The 25,328-nt window shown below is 31.9% G+C and overlaps 1 protein-coding gene across 1 annotated transcript; it reads left to right on the top strand.

The window, feature by feature from the left end:
* Positions 1 to 232: 232 nt before the first annotated feature.
* LOC127721546 (carnitine O-palmitoyltransferase 1, liver isoform-like) lies at positions 233 to 25,320 on the top strand. The gene is made up of 16 exons (XM_052228313.1): positions 233 to 410; positions 3,064 to 3,218; positions 6,794 to 6,916; positions 9,689 to 9,992; positions 11,538 to 11,642; positions 12,460 to 12,591; positions 13,851 to 13,905; positions 14,979 to 15,108; positions 17,204 to 17,343; positions 17,676 to 17,875; positions 18,614 to 18,761; positions 19,551 to 19,622; positions 20,458 to 20,618; positions 21,269 to 21,425; positions 23,472 to 23,588; positions 24,676 to 25,320. The coding sequence occupies exons 1-16, from the start codon at positions 286 to 288 to the stop codon at positions 24,868 to 24,870; spliced, it is 2,319 nt and encodes a 772-aa protein (XP_052084273.1). The 5' UTR covers positions 233 to 285; the 3' UTR covers positions 24,871 to 25,320.
* The last annotated feature ends 8 nt before the right edge of the window (positions 25,321 to 25,328 follow it).

Here is a 25,328-nt window from a genome sequence, read left to right as displayed (position 1 = left end):
TAAGTTTTATATTTTCTAGATTATCTGACATGTAAAAACGAATAAAGGAAATTATTATCCACTGTATAAATGATTTATTCATTTCTCTTAATTTAAAACAAAACAATATTTTAGTCATAAAAACTTGAAACCAGAAACGATAATAAAAAGTATTTATAGTCAATACGAGGTAAAATATTTTTACTTTTTAATAATTCGTTTTACATGATAATCTATTAAACAAGCACCTAGCTAGCAGACAACAATAACTACTTGCAGTCTGAACACTGTTCTACAAACAGCTAAATGGCAGAAGCGTGTTCTGCAGCGAAAGAACCTAGGGTCCATCAACTTCGGTCTGGGGAAGAATACCAACAAGATATATTTAGGGAATGGCGAAGATCAGTTGTTCGCAGATTTTATAGAACAAGGTTTATTTTCGACATAAAACCCACAGGATAGAATTACAGTTAAATTGTGTTGGACTTTGACCAAGTCAGCTAGTCGTCTGAGTTGTCATTATTTTTTAAATTTTTAAATGGAAAGTTTTTATATTATTAACATTAGCCCAAACTAAAGATATTTGAATGTACGTAAAGATATCCAATTATATTTGAAAAAAATATGCTATTTATTACTATAATTTAGCAACAAAGAGTGGAAATTATAATTTAGAGGTTTCACTTATGGAAAAAAGACAATTCAATTTCATTTAGAATACGTACCACATTTACAGTTGAATTTAATGAAATATGATCTGGAATGAATGCTTTTTTGGTATTAGGTCAAAATGTAGGGCTGTCACACTTTTCAACCCCTAAAAGTGAAAATGCAGGTCATGACCTGCATTGCACAATAAATATCAGATCATAATGTGCACACATTTTTGGGCTTAATTCAAGTACTCAGAGAGCACATTTTAAAATCTATATTCTATTTAAGGTTAATCCATGTCTGAACCTTTTGCCAAGTACCGGCCACCATCACCAGATTACACCTACAAATTTATTCTGATTACAGACAAAATTAATCCTGTGCAACTCTCAAGTTTTAGGGCATAGCCTAGATAAATAAAATTTGAAAACAGTTTGAGTTTCTGAAAATTGAAAACTTTCCAGGATTTTGATCATAAATTTCTGTGCCAAAATAATCTTGAGTTGCTAAAAGTTTGAGATGTTCCCCTCAGACAATAATACTAGTGCATTGTATTGATTGACACAGACAATAGAGGAACAATAGATATCTGATCAACAAATAGGTGATTTAAAATGTGCAAATGAGTGGGCCATATCAACTGGAATTTAGTTGTTAAATGAAGAAAACTATTCTGTTTATCATGTTTATGATATTTATTGTTTCTTACATGTATTAAACATGTTAAAAAATATATGAAATTAAAAATGTTAAGCAACTTAAATCAATAAATTGAAACATTGCCTTTGCATTAAACTATATACATGATATACTTGTAACTAAGGGAATTTAATCAAATGTCTTTATGCTTGTTGTTATTTTTCACTTATTGGCTCATTATTTTGTCAGCTGAGCCATGCATGCATCTTAAGTTATAATTGTAGATTCTGGTCATTGTTGGTCCCTTCTAACCCTGGCTAGCAGATATTCCTATTTCGGTTGAGTAAAATTTGTGAAAAAAATAAATCTTTGACAAGGGATTTGGAAAGGAATATGACCATGATCATGATGATGATGTTTTTGATGCAATGAATCACATTTTTATAAAGAATAAATTTATTTTGCCAAAAAAGCAAAATCTTTGGTATATGCTTGTGTAACAAGTGCCGAAATTGAAAGGAAATACTTGGATTTCTTCTTCTTCTTCTTAAACTATGCGCAGCGTCAGACAACACAGAAAGTTTTCTCTTGGCTATTTACATTTAAAACGTTCTCTATATATATACAATTAAAACTATGTACAGGATGTTGCTGTCTAGATTTTAGCAGAGCATGCCCTTAGGGCAGCTCTGAATCCTTCAACTGTGTCGGCTTATGTCACTGATGTTGGCAATGTCATGAATGGTGATGATTAGTTGGGATTCGCAAGATCGTTGTTTACGGAATCCATGTTGTGCGTTTGTAAGAATTTTGTTTTTGTCAAAGTGGTCCATTACACTGCTGTGTACAATGTGTTCCAGGACTTTGCATGTAATGGAAGTAAGTGATACAGGTCTGAAGTTTGATGCTAAATGTCTTTCATCCTTTTTGAAGAGTGGGACTACATTTGCATCTTTCCAATCTTGAGGGACTTCTCCGGTGTTGATGGATACTTGGTACAGTTATGTAAGAATTGGAGCAAGTTGGTCTGCTGCTGTCTTTAGTATACAGGATGGTATAGCATCTGGTCCAGTTGCCTTATGTGGTTTTAGGTTCTTCAATAATTTGTGAACTCCTTTTACATTGATTTGTATATCCGCCGATTTGTTTGCATGAAAAGTTTGTTCCTTCAGAAAAATATATGGCCAATCTACAAAGTATATGCTTTCACTTCGTTTCTTAAGATTAAAGTTGTCTATGTCATAGAATTTCTTTACCTATTAACCAAAAACTGTTCTAACAACAACTTGATAAAAATGAAAAATTACTGATAAAAAACATGACTTTTTCAACACAGGGCTACTAGATATCACTTTTGTCCGTCAAGAAAAGCAAAGTGATCAAAGGGAAAGTGACTTCTTCCCAGCAACATGATCAAAGGGAAAGTGACTTCTTCCGTTATTTGACATAGGTAGTCTCCCAGCAACATGATCAAAGGGAAAGTGACCTCTTCCTTTATTTGCCCTAGGTAGTCTCCCAGCAACATGATCAAAGGGAAAGTGACTTCTTCCGTTATTTGCCCTAGGTAGTCTCCCAGCAACGATCAAAGGGAAAGTGACTTCTTCCGTTATTTGCCCTTGGTAGTCTCCCAGTAACATGAGCATTGAAATATGCAGCAATAGGGATAATTTTTTAAATTCTAAACAAAAGAAGCACTGGATTCATAAATGGTGTTACAAATTTGGACTTCAATGTGTGATATTCAATATTAAATCTATTACTGTGAAATAATGAAAATTTGTTTAATTTCAGAAATCTTCTCAAGAATGGAATGTGGCCAGCCTCTATATGGAACCTTGGTTTCATGGTACTTTGTCTGTCTGTGTGCATGCTTGGTGACTGGGATTTAGTCAGACCTATCAATGCTAGACTACTTATACTACCTGCTTACTTATATATCCCCCAAGGTACATGTGTAATACTTAAAATTTGTAAATACTCCCCAAGGTACATGTGTAAAACTTATGTATCCCCTAATAAGGTACATGCATGACATGTGTAATACTTCAATTTTGTAAATACCCCCAAGGGTACATGTGTAATCCTTATGTATCTCCTAATAAGGTATAGTGTAACACTTATATATTCCCCAAGGTACATGTGTAACACTAATATATATATATCCCCAAAGGTACATATGTAATTAAATGTCTCCCTTTCATGCTTGAAATTAGAACTGAGACATGTTTTCTGATTATTCTGATAAATCAATTATAATTTTTCAGCCAATTCCCAAGTTTTGTGGAAGTTTAATAAACCACTGAATCATTGTATCATTCAGAAATATATATATATATATATATGTTCACTGTAAATAAAAACAACCCATAGATTAATCATTTTAGCAGTAAACTGTTGACATATCTTATAGGTCATATTATTTCAGTCACTTGTACATTTACTACCTCGGAAAAGTGAGTTTAGCTTTTGTATTGAATATTTAGAATAAATCCAAGGTTGAAGTTGACTACGCAAGTTTTATGAAAGAAGAAAAGAAATAACATTTCCAATCTAAAGGTGGACATACAGGAATGCTTAGATGTTTTGCCCACCTTGTACCCATCTTCATAAAAGATTAATAAAAGATATATACATGTATATATTTATAAGATTTTACAATTACATGTATATATTTATAAGATTTTACAATTACATGTATACAAGTGTCGTTTGGTTTATAGTTTGTATTACTTTCAAGATTGTTTGAGGAAAATCAGCAAAGAGTGATAAGATTTATAATTTTAAATCATACTGATGAAGGATATCTGTTATCTGAAATATTTATTGACTTTTTACTTTTTTTTAATTTTTATTTTAGTGTTGTATTGTACACTTCTTAGGCATATATTTAATTTATTTATTGTGTACAGTTTTGTTTTTTATAATAATCCAACATCCTTATATATTTTTCATAAATAACATCTTTTTATCAAGTATCATGTGTATAACACTATTAAATTATTGAAAAGTGGAATAGGTTGGTGTTTTTGTCTTGCCTCGACGAAAGTCGTGGAAAGCGAGCCATAGGGATTGCTTTGACAGCGTCAACAGTTGTTTAGTTTTCTGCTTTAGTCAGTTTGAAAGGAACTACTTTTGATAAATCAATGATATTTTGTATAAAGTTGCATTACTATCAGTATATGTCAGTTTGACAACCATTTAGAGGCCCTGCCCCCCTAGGACATGGTCCAGTGACATTGAATTAACAAGCAATTTTCAATGTTAGGTTTTTTTGCTTAAGTCAGTTTGATAAGAACTACTTTTGATAAATCAATGATATTTTGTATAAAGTTGCATTACTATCAGTACATATCAGTTTCACAACTATTTTGAGGCCCTGCCCCCTAGGACATGGTCTAAGGACATTGAATTAACAAGCAATTTTCAATGTTAAGTTTTCTGCTTATTTTAGATTGATAGGAACTACTAACAATAGACATAGATATTTTCTATAAAGTTATTTTACTGTCTTTACATCTCAGTTTGTCCACCATTTTCAGGCCCTGCCCACTAGATCATGGTCCAGCGACTTTGAATTAATAAGCAATGTTGCTGTCAATCAGATTGTCTTTTTCTGAATTTCATGCAGACAGGCCAGACATATCTCTGTGTCAACAGTTTATATGTAAATTTGGCCTGTAGAAGACGTCTCTAGATTTTTCCTATGGAAAGAATAATGTGTGGAATAGGCTTGAAAGTTATAGACAAATTATCAGAATAAACAGACTGTGCTTGAATTCAATTTTCGATTATTATTGTTTTTATTATTGTGCAAATTATGTAGAAATTTATTAACACACTTTTCCTTATGAAATACTTGTGCATGTCAGACAAAGTATTGAAGTAGAGAAGTAGAAAAAAAAGAGTGTGTGTATATGTACAAAATTTATATATTTAATGTGTTTTTAAGATTTACATTTACAGGGAGGTCTGAAAGGGTTTGACTAAGCAAAATAGCATTTTATAGATAGTGTTTTCTTTTATAAAAAATTAGATGAGTATTGAAAATTGTAAAATTTTTAATACAGAAATAATCAGACCTGGGGTCAATTACATGCCAATGTAATTAATTACATTTAAATTACATTGATATGTAAATGTGATTAATTACATCACAATTACATTGATTTTCAAATGTAATTAATTACATTACAATTACATCGCCAATGTAATAAATTACATTTCAATTACATTTGTCCAAAGACTGTAAGAGCTATATCATATAGGATAAAATTATAAAAATGTCAACAGGCTAGAATGAAACTTTCATACATGCACTATTTAACAGTGGAAACATTTGTACAAGTTTTATTTTACTTAAATTTTCAAATTTCAAAGACATTGTTACACTTAATCTCCATTAGACTTTCAATGCTGATTTTTTAATTGCATTTCTTATTTTTATGGCGAAAATAATTTGTAAAGATATATATATAGATAAAAAGGAAATATTTTTAATTCAAACCTTTTTCTTATAATTTCAAGTTTCTACTTTAAAAGATAATTTATATTTTTAAAAGGTTTTCTTATTTATCTCATGTGAGTTTATAAAATGTAAAGAAACTTTCAAGAGCAATGATAGCATTTTGCTTTTACCAAAATTCCATACTTGTCATTTGGAAAGTCAAAATTGTCAAGTGTATTGGACTCCATTCTTGTATGTTGTAACTGCTATATTCAAAATTTTGTAGAAAGTGTTTAAATTATATCCATCTGAACAGATTTTAACATAAAAATATGATGGTTTAAAATGAAATTTGCCCATGGCATTTTAAATAAGGGACATTTTACTTAAGTGAAAGGAAATATCCTGAGGCTAAGATTATTGTTAATTGTTAGAACAACATATTTACAAATTATATGTCAATCATATGAATGAATTGTAATTATTTTAATTGTTATTTTTTTATGTATACATGTGAAAAAAAAACAATTAATGAATTAATTAAGTAAAAATTATTACATGCTTTAATGATTATAAATGAAGTATTCAGGAATTATATACTTTTTCAACACATTCAAATGTTTATAAAGTATAAAAAAAAATCAAAGTACCAGGTGCATAAAAATGTAGGAAAAAAAACAATTTACAAGTGCATGATGTTTGAGTGAATCAGAAAAGCCATAAATGTTTAAAAATTTCCCAGCAAATATCTAATGTAATTGAAAGTAATTGAAATATAATTCATAATTACATGGCAAAACGGCAATGTAATTAATTACTTTCAATTACATGCAATTGAAAATATGCTGAATTACACATTACATTGAATTACTTTCAAATTTGTAATAAATTACAGCTAATTACACTTACATTTTTAATTACCCCAGGTCTGGAAATAATGAATGTTCAACTGTTTGAAAATATATTATTGGGATGAAGATTACATGAACATAATGAAATGCAATTTTAACTATATAGTCACTGGGTTGATACATTTAGCTATATTTTCAATGAGAAGCTCTGTTTCAATCTTTGCAGGTTGTCCATTAATCCTGAAATCCATCATAGTTTCTACAGTTGTTGGTTTTGTGTTTTTCCTCGTCCTCCTGTATGTGAGGCGTTTCATGTTAAGAGGACTCCTTGCCTACAGAGGCTGGATGTGTAAGTACTATATTTATTTCTTTAATTCCTAAGTGGCTTTTGACTATCCTGTTACCTGTTTATTTTTAGCTCACTTAGCAGATAGACCAAGTTAGCTTTTTCATGACTTTGTGTCCATCCTCCATTGTCGTCTGTCATCCTTTGTTGTCTGTTAACTTTTACAAAAATCTTCTCTGAAACTACTGGGCAAAATTTAACCGAACTTGGCCGCAATCATCATAAGGGAATCTAGTTTTAAAAATATGTCCGATGACCCCACCTGCTATCCAAGATGTTTATTTTTAGCTCACTTTGCAGATAGACCAAGTTAGCTTTTTCATGACTTTGTGTCCATCCTCAGTTGTCGTCTGTCATCCTTCGTTGTCTGTTAACTTTTACAAAAATCTTCTTCTCTGAAACTACTGGGCAAAATTTAACCATACTTGGCCGCAATCATCATAAGGGAATCTAGTTTAAAAAATATGTCCGATAACCCCACCTGCTATCCAAGATGGCCATTATGGCTAAAAATAGAACATAGGGGTAAAATGCAATTTTTGCCTATTATTTTGAAAAACCTTATAAATAGAGAAATTCTGACACTAGCAAAAATGTTCAGAATGTTAAGCTTTACCTTTTGTCTGAGTCAAAACTGTCAGACGACTTCTGATAGGAGTAATTGCCCTTAAATGACGATTTTTACCATTTGAAAAAAAAATTCCTATTATGATATGAAAATTATAATAGATAGACAAACTTTAAAAACTAAAAATGATCAGTAAGACAAGACATTCAAATAAGTCAACATGACAAAAAAATCTTATGACGACTTCTTATAATAGTAATTACCCTTTAATGAAGGTTTTTACCAATTTTTTTCGTTTCTGCCTTATAAATATAATAGATTTAAAGAAACAATACAAAACAAAAATGATCAGCAAGACAAGATCGACAAATTAGTCAACATGACCAAAATGGTTAGTCGGCTCCTTATTGAAGTTATTGCCCTTTAAAGATGATTTTCTCATTCATGCCTATTATCTTGAAAACTGTAATAGATAGATAGAAACTTTAAATAGCAAAAAAAATCAGCAAGACAGGATCTACAAATAAGCCATAATAGCCAAAATTTCAGTCGCTTCTTTTTGGAGTTATTGCCCTTTAATGATAATTTTGTTGTTTTTTTGCCTTTTTTGTCTATTATCTTGAAGACTGTAATAGATAAATAGAAACTTTAAAAAGGAAAATTATCAGCAGGATAAGATCTACAAATATATCAACACTACTGAAATTGTCAGTTAACTCTTAATATAGTTGTTCCTCTTTCATGCTGATTTTTAATAAAAAAAAAGTGGTCATTGTTGGAGATGGAGGTGAGCGACACAGGCATTTTAGAGCCTTTAATTTTGAGAAATATAGTCTGTAAAAAAAAAACTTTATGGTACCCTTTTTTAGTAGTACCCACTAATAGAGGCAATTTTAGAATATCACTTACATTTTCATTTTACAAAAAAGTATTTAACACCAACACCTAGAGACTTTGAAATGCCTTCCCTGGGTCCTTTGAATGTTTTTAATGAACTGTAATATGAATTACATAGTTTTGACTTTCTTAAACTATTTTTTATGGGGAATTGTGCTTCGTATAACTTGTGTGGGTTTTATATTTTCTGATCTGAAGTTGCACATAAGATACAATGAAAACTATATAATATATATTTTGTATTAAGGAGTAATACCACCATTGTTTTTCCCCTATTAGTCTTTGTGAAATTGTAAGTTTTAAAAAAATTGTTCAGAATTTATATTTGTTTCAAATAAAGAAATATTTGGCATGAGTAAAGTTTTATCTTGTCAAGTACCAAAATATTTTATGGAAACACCAAATAAAAAAGAAAGGTTCTTTGAAACACCAAACAAGTATTTTTATGAATCATATTTTTTTTCTACAGTGAAATGCAGGGTTAACTTTCTACAACTTTCAAATTCAAGGGAATATTTTTCGACCCTTTTTTGTATGAAACAGGATGTGACATACTATGATTTGTTAGTATGACACCTTAACTGACTCAGATAATCTTATGAAATATGGAATGGATTTTTATTACATAATTTATTTTTCAGATAATCTTACTATAGCAATCAATTATGCTTTTTAAAGTTTAAAGATATTTACAAATTAAACAGAATTCAAGACCAATGGGAGATAACTCTATAAACAAAATTAAACTAAATATATAGTTGTATTTATAAATTTATTATTAGACTCAATATGAATTTAATTGAAAATATTGATAAAGCAATCCACCTATGTAAATACAACTCTTTCATGATAAGGTTCAATCCAGAGTATGCATTAAATATTTGCCACTAAACTTAACGCAATCAATCTTTAATTATAAGGGGAGATAATTCTATTGAAAAAACCCCAGGCTATCTCTATTGACATACAGTCTTCGCACTTAACCACATGCCCACCAGCCCAGGCTTGTAAAACTGCGGCTGGGCCTGTAAAAATCATCTCTACAGGCCAATAGAATCTAACTAAAATTTTCGCAAAATTCAGCTTAGGGCCTGTAGATTCAAAAGTTTATCATGAAGACTGGACATATGCATATTAGCTTCCATTAGATTAACAACCCTTAGACCCAATCATACTGAACTTAATCATAAGAACTTTAAGTTAAAAATGATGAACTTATAGTCATCAATGTTTATACAGATCATAATACAAGGGGAGATAATTCTATAAACATAAACTTCATTTTATGGATTTACTGTTATTTTCTTCAGATGAACAACCTAAGACCCAATCATACAGTACTATACTTTGGGGAGTTCTGGTTAAAGTCGTCAGTGGTTATAGTCCCAGCTTATACAGCTGCCAACGAAGTCTACCTAGAATGCCAGTCCCAACAGTTCAGGAAACACTCAGCAGACTGCTCAAATCTCTCCGCCCATTGTATGATGAAGATTCCAAAGAGTGGAAGAGTATATGTAAGAATGCTGAAGATTTTGAGAAGAGTTTGGCACACAAATTACAGAGAGTTTTGATACTGAAGTCATGGTGGTCACAAAACTATGTCACTGACTGGTGGTAAGATATAAGGGCCAAACAAATAAAAAGAATTGTAATAATAAAAGACAATAACAATGTTAAGCATATATGTCAAGGAAATAACAACCCATGACACGAAAAAAAAAACATTTAGAGGTGGATAATGAAAAGTGTCACAGATGCAAGATGTCAAGCATGAATTACCTCTTCTCCAGAAAAGCTGCAAAAAAATGAGACAGTCGGTGTTCTCCCCACAAACTTCATATAGCATGCTAGTCTACAGAGAATTTTGGAATACCATCTTGTTTCTAGAAATAATGTCATCACAATCGTAACACAAGCTTTTAAAGAATAATTTCAGATAGTATCACATTCAAGCAATATAGTATCAGATTAGGGAGAACACTAACTATTCCTATATCAACACAAAATCCCCCAAAAACAAAAATTGATTTTTAACTAAAAGCAAGCACTGACAAGATGTGAGCTGCGTCAGATAGATATCAACCTTATGCAAGTGCATGTATACTTTTATATGTATAAGACTTTGATTGATTTTGGAACATTCAAATAAGAAATAAAAGATAAATTTTGGTCTTTTTTGTAGGGTTCTTATATCAACTTCAAACAGCTACATACTTTGCATGGATTTTTTTTTTCTCAACAAGAAAAAGGTTAACAGATTTATTGATATTTATTTGCATTAGGTTGATTTATATCCGACACTGCTCATATGTTAAAGGTTTCAATGTTTAAAAATATGTACGAAAGTATATTTTTATTTTTGCTATTATAAATTAATTTTCTATATATATATATATATATATTAGAAATGTTACGACTTTAGTTGGAAAATAGTGATTTTCAACAGACCAAAGAAAACCTATTGTATATATATATATATATATATAGGGTTTTCCATCCTTATTTTTAGCCCAAAAAGTCCAGGGTTCCCTGTAGGAATTTACTTTGGTCAATATTTCAAAATTTTGTTCAGTCTCACCATTGAATCAATCCTTTTTCTAGAAATTCTGTGAGTCCCAGTAAAAAATGGTAAGTCCAGGACTCATCTAGGTGACTTACCAAGAACCCTAAGATGAGCCCAACTCTAATGTTTTCCTTGACCATAAATTTTTCATCTTCATATCAGTTTACTTAAACATCAAAATATATGACAGAATTGACAACAACAACATTAATCATTGTCAATTTAAAACAAAAATCGGAAGATGTGGTAAGATTTTCGAACTGGAAACAAAAGGACAAGAAAGTAAACAACTATAGGTTATCTTCAACAATGAGCAAAACCCAAAACCTATTGTAAACTGTAAAAGGCACTAGTATGACAGAATGTGAAATAATTCAAAAGAGAAAACTAATGGAGCTATTTGTGTTAATTGACTGATTGCAAACTTCTGTATAATACTGGTACCAGAATCACACTTCTGTATAATACTGGTACCAGAATCACTGAAGACGCAATGTGTTCCAACTTCTGACAAAATGCTTGTTTCAATTGAAAAATGACAATAAGGATTTTGATATGAATTGGAAATTGTCAAACATATCTCCATTTTTTTACAGGGAAAAGTATGTTTACTTAATGGGAAGAAGTCCACTACCTATTAACAGTAATTACTATATAATGGACCAGAGCTACTTTATGCCTACTACATTCCAAACTGCAAGGTAAGATGGATAATATGCTCTACCTTCATTTACTTGAACCTGTTTTTCAAGGAACTCTAAAAAAAAAACAATTTCAAAACATGTATTAGACTCTAAAAATAGATACTCTTAACTCATTTATAGACATACCTCAAATAACACTTATTATTTTTTTTTCATGGAATCTCATACAAATTTACTATCTGGATGATAAGTTCTATTCAGAGAAAAACTAACAGGTTTTTGGGAAATACTTTTTATAATTAATCATTAGTATTAATTAATATTTCCAAAGGGCTGTGAGAAGATGAAATAATTACTATTTGCATACTTGGAAGGCCTATTACAAATGATTCCGATAATAGAAATACACATGTTATACACCATTTTGTTTAATTCAATGTAGATTTACAGGATAAGTTTCAGTGGGATGAACAACCGATAAATCGTAATATAACAGAATTTCGGGACCGGTTGACATTTCTCAAATATAAGAGTTAGGTAATTGTGTTATATTAAAGTATATAGGTAATTTTTTTCAGAGACAAGCGCCTGTGGTATTAGAGCCTTATCAGGTCTCTCAAATTGGGAAATAGTGATAGATTATGTTTATTTTATTTTATTTATTTATTACAATGTCCCAAGAAGAGATTATTTTCGAAGAATAAAGCAAATCAAGAAAAAAATGATTTGAAAAAGATGAATGAGGTTATTTTAAAACCGTTTAAAATTTTTTATTTGGGACATCGGTAGGAAAAAAACTTAATTTATATTAAAGCTTATTTTCGATATTGCCAAGTATTAGTTTTTCTTACACATTGTTTTGATTGTATTACAGAACAGCCAATGCTGCCTACCAGTATCTGAGGTTTAAACAGTTAATAGACAGAGAGAAGTTGGAACCTTTGTTGATACGCAGGACCATCCCTGTCTGTATGGCCCAGTACGAGAGAGTTTTCTCTACAACAAGGTATTCTACTGTAAACTGGATTATTTCACAGAGTATAAATTTCAGGATTTATTTTGCCAAACCTTCAATTTTGTGCTTTTCTGGACCCTCATCAGTGATGGATTCAAGGGTGGGGGGTTGGAACACCCTGATTTCATTGACAACTTATGCTTTTGTATGGGGACATATGGTTGGACAGCAATTTTAAAAATGGCTGGAGCCACACCTCCTTCTTCTTATCTCTTTCTTTGAAATCAAATTTACAACAGTGGATTTTTTAGATTTTAACTTAATCACAAAAATAAACATGATAAAGGGTAAATTTCCTATTTGACACTATTTGCAAGAATTCTTTTCTCTACAAAAATATATTGTGGTGTTAGCAGTTATCTCCCCTGTTTATATAGAAAATTATCTGAAGTTTATAAGTGAATAGTAACAGAAAAATTGGAACCATGCACAGTCAATGTGTAGTAAAATTTCTGTTTGTATGGCTTAGTCCATGTGAGAGCTTTTTTCTACAGCACATACCGGGTATATTCAAATTAGGAGCTGGAATTTTTTTTTGGGGTGTTCCAGAGTTTTATTGCTGTCAAGTCACTTTGCAGAATTAGAAAATGTGTGCTTTAAAAAATAAAAGCAAAGTGTCTTATAATAGTGTTGTTGCATTTATAAAGAGTATAGCAGCAAGTGTAAGTCTGTTTGTGTTTCACAATACAAATGATACACTTGTCATTTTGTAATGGAACTCAATCAATTTCATACTCCTTACTTTAGGCATAGGCAGTCTACCTGTGTTGTAGTGTCAATGCTGAATTGCTGGAGATTCAATCCTTTGATTGGAAAAAATATATAATTTTTTCCCCCTGCCACAACAGAGGGGGCATTAAATGTTACCCTTGTCCATCTGTGCGTCCGTACATCCCAAAATTGGTTTTCATTCTCTTACTTTAGTTTGCCTCAACCAAAAGTAATGAAACTTATACACAATACTTATTACCACAAAACACAGATCAAGTTCAAATTAGGGTTGTGTGACTATAACCATTCTTGAGTTATGTCCCTTTATAACGTTATATGCAAGCTGGGGCATCATCTGTGTCCCATTGACACCTTGTCCATTTATTTTAGCATGAGATCGATGTAACAAATTTTTTGGTTAGCTCAGCTCAGCTAGATATCTTCTGTTTTTGGCAATTACGCCCCCTTTTAAAGTCATAGATCATTCCCTGAGTGTGAATTACAAATTCAAAATGACTTTTTGTGTATTTTTTTTTTAGAATACCAGGTGAAGACAACGACACTTTATACCATGTAGATTCAGCTTTATCGAAAGTAAGTTAAAGTAAAAATCTTATCATTGGAAACATTTTTTTGCTGCTATATATAAAAGATGTCAAACATGAACAATATTTTTTAAATTTACAGGTTTGTTTTGAATATAGAGCCTTGTTGGACAAGTGGTCTGGGCTGTTTCTGCTCTTTGGTCGGGTTGTTGTCTAACACATTCCATGTTTCCATTCTTAATTTTATTTGTAGTGATAAAAAACCTGTCAGTACTGAGGTTGTGAGTTCAAACCCACTTTTGACAAGGTCTGTTTTTCTCCGATCCCACATGAATAGGACTGTCAGTTTTTCTGCCAAAGGCAAGAAGTTTTTTTTTGCTTCATCCACTTATAAAAATTGCCTGCAATATTAAAGATTAACCTATCAAACCTTACAAGACCTTTCAGAATATTTGGACCTCATTGCTCTTCAACTTCAAACATTAAGGATGTTCACTACTCTGTTTCAAAATAACAAGCTTTTTAAAAGACTGTTATAAATTATTAGTATATAAATAAAGAAACTAAAAAAGCAGAAATAAATGAAGGGTCTGTATGCTTGTTTTCGAGATATAAGCCATTGAAAATTTGGCGGGAAATAATTCTCTCTAGATTTTTTAACATTGGTACTTTTTTTCTTTCAAAAATGATAAAAAAATAACAAGGATTTTATAAGATTTTCAAAGATGACATATTAAACTATATGTGATCAAATTATGGAAAGAAAAGTAGGGGTTGATGGGCAAATTTTTTTAATGGCACTACATGGATAAAACCAGAGGATTCGGAACATCTGACAAAAATTCAAAAACCCAGAGTAGCAAACATCCTTAATTGGTATTTTTAATTTCTTTTGATTCGAGTGTCACTTATGAGTCTTTAAGGCGGAAAGTATGTCTGGCGTACAAAATTATAAGACAGGTAAGACAGATTAACATCAGCAATCACTTTTGTTTTGATTAGAGGTTTTCAGTTTACACACAAAGTAAATTACAAAATAAATTATTGAATAATATTTATCTTTGGTATGTCTGTTACAATAAAGTACATTATAGACATGTGCTATATTTACCTATTTTTCAGCATTTAGTAGTATATAGGAAAGGATATATGTATAAAATAGATGTATATGACAACCAGGGGAAAATTTTACAACCCCAGAGTATAGAAAAACTTCTACAGTGGATTATAGATGACGCTGATTCAGAATTAGGTTAGTTATACATCAATTTGTCTCTGGTAGAGAGTTGTCTCATTGGCAATCATACCACATCTTCTTATTTTTATAGTTATAGAAGAATGTCACATGATAATTATCTGATTAATGATCTACATGATTGTACACATGTCAACTACTGTAACTTCAGACTATTTTGCTATGTTCTTATTATTGGAGAAATTGTGATAAGGGCTATTCCATTAAAATGTATGTGGGAGGGTAGGAACGGAAGTTTAATTAATAAATGTGGGTCATGGGTCTTTTTTTTAGTATGCCTCTATTACCATTATGCAAAATTACCTAAAAAATGGTTCTTGGTTGTAGGGATATTTTGAAAGTCCCTTCCTACCCTCCCACATACATTTTAATGGAATAGCCCTATGATAGGAAACAAAAATAAAAAAACTTGCATTTTATATTTTGAGAGCAATATTTGTATGCAGCATTTTCTGAAATCCCAATAATTAATCTTCCTTTTTTGTACATCTTTTCAATAGAAAATGCATGCAAAAATTTCTGAATATACAGTAGTACAGTAAAACCTGTATAATCTGGCTGGCTATGGGACTATGAAAAAGGGCTGGTTTGGACATTGGTTGGTTTCTTCAGGTTTCAGTTTTGACAGGAAGTTATTGAACTGTTACGTCAGATATTTTGCAAATAAAAGTTCTGTTTCATTGTAAATTGTAAACTTATAAATACAAATACCGTAATAATCTATTTATTAAAAGTTATGTCATTATTTATATTGTGACATGAACGTTACAAGTGTTCCTTGCCTTTTTACCTTTTAACTACGTACGATCATTGTTTTGAGTCTTCGTATTCATTGGCTTTAGAACTTTCAGAAATCGGTTGTCCCCTTAATTAAAAGAAATAATATATTACCTTTTTTTTACATTCCTTTGTAGGTCAAATCGACCTCAGTAGCATCAGAATTTGGAATACACAGGGTCCGGTTTACTGGGGGTATTTATACAAAGACTTTGAAGGGGAAAAAACTTCAATTTCCAACCGAAATAGAAAGGAAACCGGTTTATTCAGGGTCCGGTAAATTAATTGTTCATAAAATCGCAAATTCATTGGAAATACAAAAGATTTTTCAACCCCCATGCATGGATGACATTTGCCAGATTAAGAACAACTCTTTTGGAATTTTTAATTTTCAATAATATTCCGTATTGCAACAGATTTTGTCTTCCATCTGCTTTGATACAAGCACCACCGCTGAGTTTTATCAATTTATAAGAACAAAATACCGGTCTAGTGTATTGAATTATAAGTCTTTAATGAGTTTTCACCCATGATATAATAAATGAACATAACACTTTATGAATTTGATGCATCTGAAGTGCTTGTCTAGATTGTCCTTCACTAGGAACACTCAAAATCCAAAAATTTTGAAAGCCAAGGATGTATAATTATCTGAATAAATGAAGTGCTAATATGACCAAATAAAGATACACCAATCCTACCAAGGTCAAATGAAGTGCTAATATGACCAAATAAAGAAACATCAAATGAAGTGCTAATATGATCAAATAAAGAAACATCAATCCTACCAAGGTCAAATGAAGTGCTAATATGACCAAATAAAGAAATACCAATCCTACCAAGGTCAAATGAAATGATAATATGACCAAATAAAGAAACATCAATCCTACCAAGGTCAAATGAAGTGCTAATATGACCAAATAAAGAATCACCAATCCTGCCAAGGTCAAATGAAGTGCTAATATGACCAAATAAAGAAACACCAATCCTACCAAGGTCAAATGAAGTGCTAATATGACCAAATAAAGAAACACCAATCCTACCAAGGTCAAATGAAGTGCTAATATGACCAATTAAAGAAACATCGATCATACCAAGGTCAAATGAAGTGCTAATATGACCAATTAAAGAAACATCAATCCTGCCAAGGTCAAATGAAGTGCTAATATGACCAAATAAAGAAACATCAATCCTGCCAAGGTCAAATGAAGTGCTAATATGACCAAATAAAGAAACACCAATCCTACCAAGGTCAACTTTGTTTGAAGGAATTTATATATTATATGAATCGTTTCTTTCTTTTTCTTTTAATTAGATAGTATATCAGACACTGCAAAATCTATATCAGCATTAACAGGAATAGAGAGACCAACATGGGCCAAAGTCAGAGCTGAACAGTTCTCTTCAGGGGTCAATAAAGACTCGCTAGATATTGTGGAATCAGCAATATTCTGTGTAAGTATAGACATAGTAACTCTGATCATTAACAGGAATTGAAAGTCCACCATGGGTCAAAATCAGGGCTGAACTTAGTAGGTATACTTTATATTAGCATTGGCATCTGTCTTTTCCATAAGGAGAATGATTTGCCTTTTCAGTCATGCTCTATAGACTTTGAGACTTTTGCATAGTTTACATGTTTGAAAAGATTTACTTCATATTACCATAATTAAAAGACATATTTCTGTGTCACTATATGATTTGTTTCATTTGTTTCTCTCAGAAAATGACTTGACCACTCAGAAATTTGCATTCTGTATTTCAAATACTTTTGTATGACATTGTAGATAACTCTTCACCATGAAATCAGGGATGATTTTTCTAGCCGTGCTAAGTTCCTGATGTGTGGTGACGGAAAGTCGATCTGGTTTGACAAATCTCTGAACCTGATCACCTTCCCTAATGGTAGAATGGGACTCAATTGTGAACATTCCTACGCTGACGCTCCAGTGTTGGCACATTTAGCCGAGTACAATATGACAGAGGAGTAAGTACTAAAAATTTGTTTTTGGAGGGGCCTCGGTGGTCGAGTGGTCTAAGTAGTCAAAATACTGTATCACTAGCCTGTCAACACTGAGGATGAGAGTTTGAATCTCGTATGTGGTATGTGCGCTTGACTAGGATTGTCAGTTTTCCTACCAAAGGTTAGTGGTTCTCTTCTGGCACTCTGGTTTCCTCCACCAATAAAAACTGACCCCACAAAATAGCACAATAGTGCTGAAATTGGTGTTTAAACACTGATTAATCAATCAATTAATCCCCCTCCCCAAACTAACCATTCTATCCATATGTTTGTCTATGAATCTGACTTGTAAATGCATCTTCATTGCCATTGCATGGATTTCAATGAAACTTTACACAAGCGTATGGCACCACATAAAGAAGTGCATGAAGTATAATAGTTCCAGTCAGACATCTTCAAAGGGAGATAATTGAATGTAACAGCTAGAATGTAATAAAGCAAGGGTAATATTTTCTATAATTTTCTTTATTGCAGCAATTTAAAAAATGTCATATTTTGATGTGTTATTCTTTGAACTATGAACCCATTATATTCTTTTTGTAATCATATCTTAATCATGTCGTAAGCAAATAATAACTTCATGCAAACAATGTGTGCATTATAGTGTCTTCTTAAATATCAAAAAGTAGAATTTAAATTTTGCTTATTGATTGTAAAAACTATTAATAAAATCTAATAATAACTTGATCCTGTATTTTTTAGATCACTACACCTTTGTGGTTTTGATGAGGAAGGGCACTTTAAAGACAGTGACTCCCAGCAATTGTTTATAAAGCCACAGAGACTTGTTTGGGAGATGAACAATGACTTGTCAACTGCCATAAAATCTGCTCAGTTAACTGTAACTCAGGTATGACAACATTAAAGTATATACACTTTAGTTCAGATGGAATTTTTTCATTTCAGTCATGTGCAACTCACACTTATAAAACTAAGGAGATGTGGTATGAGTGCCAATGAGGCAACTATCCACTAAAGATCAAATGAAGTGGATATAAGCAATTATAGGCAACCCTTGAACCTTACGGCCTTCAACAATGAGAAAACCCATACTGTATATTCAGCTATTAAGGGCACATACAGTTCAATTGAGAAAAAGAATGGCTTAATTTATAACAAAACAATTTACTAAAAACAAATATGACAGACTTGAACCAACGATAACCACTGAACTACAGGCTCTTAACTTGGATCATGCACATAAAGAATGTTTGTGAGCACTCAACCCTCCCCTAACTTTGGACAGTGGATTTTATGGATAACGGCTTAACACAAATTTCGATGTTCAAAAGGGGCCTTGGTGGCCGAGTGGTCTAAGTAGTTACTACTGTAATCACTAGCCAGTCAACACTGAGGTTGTGAGTTCGAACCCCGCTCGTGCGGTTGCACTTGACTCCAATCTTAATTGACTAGGATTGTCAGTTTTCCTATTGAAGGTCAGTGGTTTTCTCCGGGCACTCCAGCTTCCTTCACCAATAAAAACTGGCCGCCACGAAATAGCCCAAAAGTGGTGCTTAAAAGTGGCGTTAAAACACCAAAAATAAAAATAAAAAAATCAATGTTCAAACAAGTACATTTTTTCTATGGTTTTAAAATTTATCCTGACAATAGATAATTTGTTTATATATCTTGTTTACAGAATATAAATGATATAGATCTCGTTGTGAAAGAATTCAACCTTTATGGTAAAGGATTTATGAAATCATGTAAGGTAAGTCTTATGTATGTTTTAAAACTTAATTGTCATTACTGTAATCAGTTGTGTATAACCCCTATATGTATACAATCAGCATATGTTTTTGCGCTACAGGAATTTCGAAAAAAAGCTTTTTGTCACTTGTTGAAAATGTCTAGGCCAACTATGGCAATTTCAAGTCATTTGTGATAGTTTGCAGCAATTTAAAGGTCACCTCTCTTTTAAGGTTTTTTTTTATCTGGTCACAAGATTGACCTTTATATAAGGCCATTAAAGGTCAAGTTATTTATTTTAGTTGATGGAGATTGTGAAATAGGTCATACAACATTCTACTTTTATTTTCTTTATCAGCTTTTAAACACAAATAACAACCTTGTCAAGTAACATTCCATGATCAGTGGTAGTAACTAAATTATAGATAGTTTTTAATAGGAAGTAATTTGAGTTCCCCTTGGCTGACATCTTGGAGGGCGAAGTGATTGAATTTCTGATTTGACTAACAAAATTAAAACATTTGGTACAAGCTAGCCTGATAAGAGATCCTTACTAGATAGCAGTGGTGAATTATACAAGGCTTAAACAAATTCAAATTGTTCAGTAAACAACCTTTCCTAATTTCTAATTGTCCTCAAATATGGCGACGACTGGGAAATAACTCTTGCTCAAATACCTCTTACTCTTGTAGGGGTCTTATACAGCTTGCTATGTGGGTTTTGCTCATTGTTGAACCAGTATTGTGACTTATAAATGCTAACTTCTACGTCATTTGGTCTCTGGTGGAAAGTTGTTTCATTGGCAATCATACCATATCATCTTACTTATATATTGTGAGATATTACCACTTTTTCAGATAAGTCCTGATGCCTACATACAGATGGCTCTTCAATTGACCTATTATAGGAATGCTGGGAAATTTGCTCTAACGTATGAGTCATCCATGACTAGATTGTACTTACTGGGGAGGACTGACACAGTCAGATCTGTGACAACAGAATCCACCAAATTTGTCAGGTACATTGTGTAACCATGGAGCCCACTTTATTTGTCCAAAGAAAATCAGTCAAGAGTCAACTGTTTGCAACAAGACTCACATTGAAATGTGTAAAATATTATCTGAAAGATAGAGTAGGATTAAGAGATGAACATTTTTGGGCATCAATTGGTGATTTGATGGTCCAAAATTAAGTATCCTGGAAACATGTTAGCTGAGCCTATAAACAGATATTGTGACCATCAAAGTAAAATTTGATGCCCACAAATCTTCAAATACAATGCAATTATATTCATTCTAACACATCTGAGGAAAAAAATGCTAAATATACAATTTGAATTCAATCATCTGATGTTGGTGCATGCATACACAATTTCCAACCATTAGTCATGGAATTGATGCCCTGAAAATTGTGGCGTTATCCAATCAAAAGAACAGTACAAACTGTTGCATTATCACGATGAGATAACAGCAACGTATTTGGTGTGAGAAAACTGAACAATAAAAAAGAATTTGACAAGTCTAATGTGGATAATTTAATATTGATATTGAAATTTATAGTAAAGTATAATTTTGAATTTCTTTAATGAATTTCTTACTTGTCACATTTTCAGTCTTATTTTATAGACTATGTGTTACAGAGAAGTAGTTTTACCTTCACCTTTTTCAGAGCATACTTTGACAAAGAGAAATCCGCTCAGGAGAAGATAACTCTGTTAAAACGTGCCTGTGATATACATCAGACTCAGTACCGTGATGCGATGAATGGAAAAGCTATAGATCGCCATCTTTTTGCCTTATATGTTGTCAGTAAAGGAATGGGCTATGTAAGTTATAGTGTAGCTATAGATCGCCATCTCTTTGCCTTATATGTTGTCAATAAAGGAATGGGCTATGTAAGTTATAGTGTAGCTACAGATCTCCATCTCTTTGCCTTATATGTTGTCAGTAAAGGAATGGGTAATGTCAGTTATAGTGTAGCTATAGATCGCCATCTCTTTGCCTTATATGTCGTCAGTAAAGGAATGGGCTATGTAAGTTATAGTGTAGCTACAGATCGCCATCTCTTTGCCTTATATCTCGTTAGTAAAGGAATGGGCTTTGTAAGTTATAGTGTAGATCATCACTCATTTGTTTATAGCTGCTTCAATTTAAAATTCTTAAAGGGGCACTAGCTGTCAAATTTATGTTCATCGATTTGACTCAAATTCTCATAAATGTAAAACATTTATCCAAATTATAAAAGTTTTAAATAAACAATTTACAGGGCATGGGCTCAATAATATGTAGCTTCGTTTCGTGTGTATTTTAGTCGAGACGCCATCTTATTAACTATCGAGATGACCCCGAAAACAACCAACAGTCACATGACACGATATAAACATAAACATAAATATCAATAGATATATGGACCTCGTGCAAATGGATTTTTCTATGTCTGTTTGATTTCAATTTTAAGGTTAAAAAAAAAGGTTAATTTTCGATTTTACCTGTATAAGAATGATTTTTTGTGGATCGAATCAGTCAATCAAATGATTTACCTTTGTTTCACTTTCAGTGTTGACATTCTTTTCTTTTAATAGCCTAACACCCATCAATCATGCATAATCCATCTCTAGCTAAGGGGTTAAATTGAAGTTCACATGAATACGGATTCCAAGAGGTAGAATTATTCACTTGCATGTGAATAATTCATCATCAATGATTCTTAGCTTATTTTGACAAAATTGAACCATACTGGCTGCTAATAGCGAATAATTATTTCACTATTTCACTTTCATTAATGATTGAACAAAAAAAATCATAATTTAAATTTTTTATGTATCTCGTAGCTAGTGCCCCTTTAATGAAAATGCATATTAAAGATATCTGCCACTGGACATTAAGCAAGCAACAATCAGATTTAGAAACTGATATACTGATATAACTGGTTGATAAAACTAATACACCTGTTATGTCAATAGATTGACGAGTTAATCTGACAATACACCTGTAATTAAATTTCCGGTCATTACCAACTGTATTGAAATGATTACTTGAAAAATTGTAATCAATTACAGCTGATTAATGATTACAATTACAATTACCCCACGCCTGCTTTGAGGTTGCCATTACACTTTAATAAACAACTGAAAAGTATATATTATGTTACATTATGTATTATATTACCTTTATAGTATACAAAAGGGGGACTAGACTTGTGTCTATGAGAACTATCTTTTTATGAGGGAATTAGATGACAGGTCACAACCATTAGGACATACCTTGAATTTTGTTCTAGTGTCAAAATGTATAATACTTAAAAACCCTATTGAATATATTACCATAGATGTAAGAAGATGTGGTATGAGTGCCAGTGAGACAACTCTCCATCCAAGTCAAAATTTATAAAAGTAAACCATTATAAGTCAAAGTACGGTCTTCGACAGGGAGCCTTGGCTCACACCGAACAGCAAGCTATAAAGGGCCCCAAAAATTACTGAATAAAACCATTCAAACAGGACAACCAACGGTCTAATCTATATAAAAAATGAGAAACGAGAAACACTTATGAACCACATCAACAAACGACAACTACTGAACATCAGATTCCTGACTTAGGACAGGTGCAAACAATGCAGCGGGTTTAAACGTTTTAATGGTACCAAACCTTCACCCTTATCTGAAACAAAAGTGTAACATCACAACATAGAAAGACACACTATAAAATATCAATTGAAATGGCTTAACTCAATCAAAAGACATATTAACACCATGTTTGTATCAGAATTAATTATTTGTGCTTCACACAAAAATACAAGGAGTTCCTTACTGTACTTCATCATTTTTCTGGTTTCTATTTAATAAATGATAAAATAAACTTTTACACACAGGAGTGTGATTTTCTGAAGCATGCCCTGACCATACCATGGACTCTATCAACCAGCCAACAACCACAACAACAGATAGCCACTAGTCCAGACTGCAATAATATTGAATTTCAAAATGTGGTAAGTATTTTTATGATGATTCAAATTAACATGACTTGATTGATTAGTTGATTATTGGTGTTCAATGCCACTTTCAACAATCATGGCAGCTAGTTCTTATGAGTGTTGGGAAACTAAAGTGCCCTGATAGAACCATAACAACTGGTAATCCTAGTTAATTAAGATTAAAGGAGAAGGTCCGGTAAGGGCTAGTTTTGGCCTAAAATTTGAAGTACATCTGATGAAAGATTTTGGACATTTTTTAAACGCTTAAGTGTCTTCTTCAGTCGATTCAATTAGTTTCTGTAGAATATTTGGACTGATATGGTCATTTAAGACACTCAAATTCAAGCTTTAATATGAAAAATCTATCAAATATGCCATAAAACGTCACTTTTCGGATGGTTTTTGTCTAAAATGAAAGTGGTCGCATTCGTGTTCAGTCTCAACCTTTATATATGTTATGTATTATCATCAAATACAACATATATTTAAATATAAAGACTGAACACAAATGTGGCCACTTCCATTTTAGATAAAAACAGTCTTAAAATTAGCACACATGCTAAAAATGTGAAGATTTCAGTACTTTTGCATGAATTTAGGATGGTAGTACCTGATGCATGTATTCTCAAAAACAGCCCATATTTATGGATCATAAGTATCCTACTTTCCAATAAATAACTAAAAGTTCACATTTCAACAAATTTGTAAAGATGCTATATTTTGGGGCCAAAAACGGGTCTTACCGGGCCTACTCCTTTGAACACACCTGTCAAATGGGGGAACGAAGTTACAACAATGTCAACATGCTAGTGATACTATAGATGAACTACTTCGACTACTAGGCCATCAAGACCTCAAGACATGAATTGAAATATGTTTTCCAAATACTTGCAGATATTAGATGTCACATTCTCTCTTAACAATCCAGAATTTTCTCAATATACAAATGAAATTTATGCATCTCAAATTACTCTTAATTGGGTCTCATTGCAAAACTAGACTATATCTATACAAGTAGAGAAGTGTGAGTATGAATTTGTTCTCTGCTAACAGATTTGCAATTTTATTTCTATTTTGACACTATATACATTTCCTATTGCAGCTGTGCCCTGGAGGTGGTTTTGGTCCTGTGTCAGATGACGGCTATGGAGTGTCGTACATGATTCCAGGAGACAGGAAGTTATTTTTCCATGTCTCGTCCAAGATATCAACCAAGGCAACTAATTCCAGTCTTTTTATGGACCAGTTATTTGATACTTTCAGAGATATGAAGGAATTACTTGAATCTCAGAAATAATCAGGTCAAAATTGAAAGAGGTCTGGAACCACTGATTTTATGACAATTTTATTATGATTTTATTTGGGGTTCGTTTGTTTTTTCCGTGTTTTATGAATTGTATTTCAGTTAGAAGAAACCTGAAGATTTTATTATAATTTTACTATTATTAGGGGTCATTTTTTCCCATGTTTATGAATTGTAATGCAATAAGAAGAAAGCTGGAGAAAGGCTTTAAGCCCTTCATTTAGTGACAATTTTATAGTTGATTTTAGATAGAGCCTTGTTTTTATGTTAACCCATTATGTGGTCAAGAGAAATTTTTAATCTATAAGATGAAAATGTATTGTAAATAAATGTTAATCCTTTTGTGATAGTTTCCTAGTATTATGTATTTAATTATATTAGTTCATTAATGCAAAAAAAATTTAAAGGCATGACTTTCCCCAATTAAAAAAAAAAAATTTGAAATAGTGTAT

This window comes from Mytilus californianus, unplaced genomic scaffold, assembly GCF_021869535.1.
Source record: "Mytilus californianus isolate M0D057914Y unplaced genomic scaffold, xbMytCali1.0.p SCAF_12, whole genome shotgun sequence".
Taxonomy (NCBI): Eukaryota; Metazoa; Mollusca; class Bivalvia; order Mytilida; family Mytilidae; genus Mytilus; species Mytilus californianus.
The sequence above is the reverse complement of the archived record's forward strand: the minus strand, read 5'-3'. Positions and strand labels throughout refer to the sequence as shown.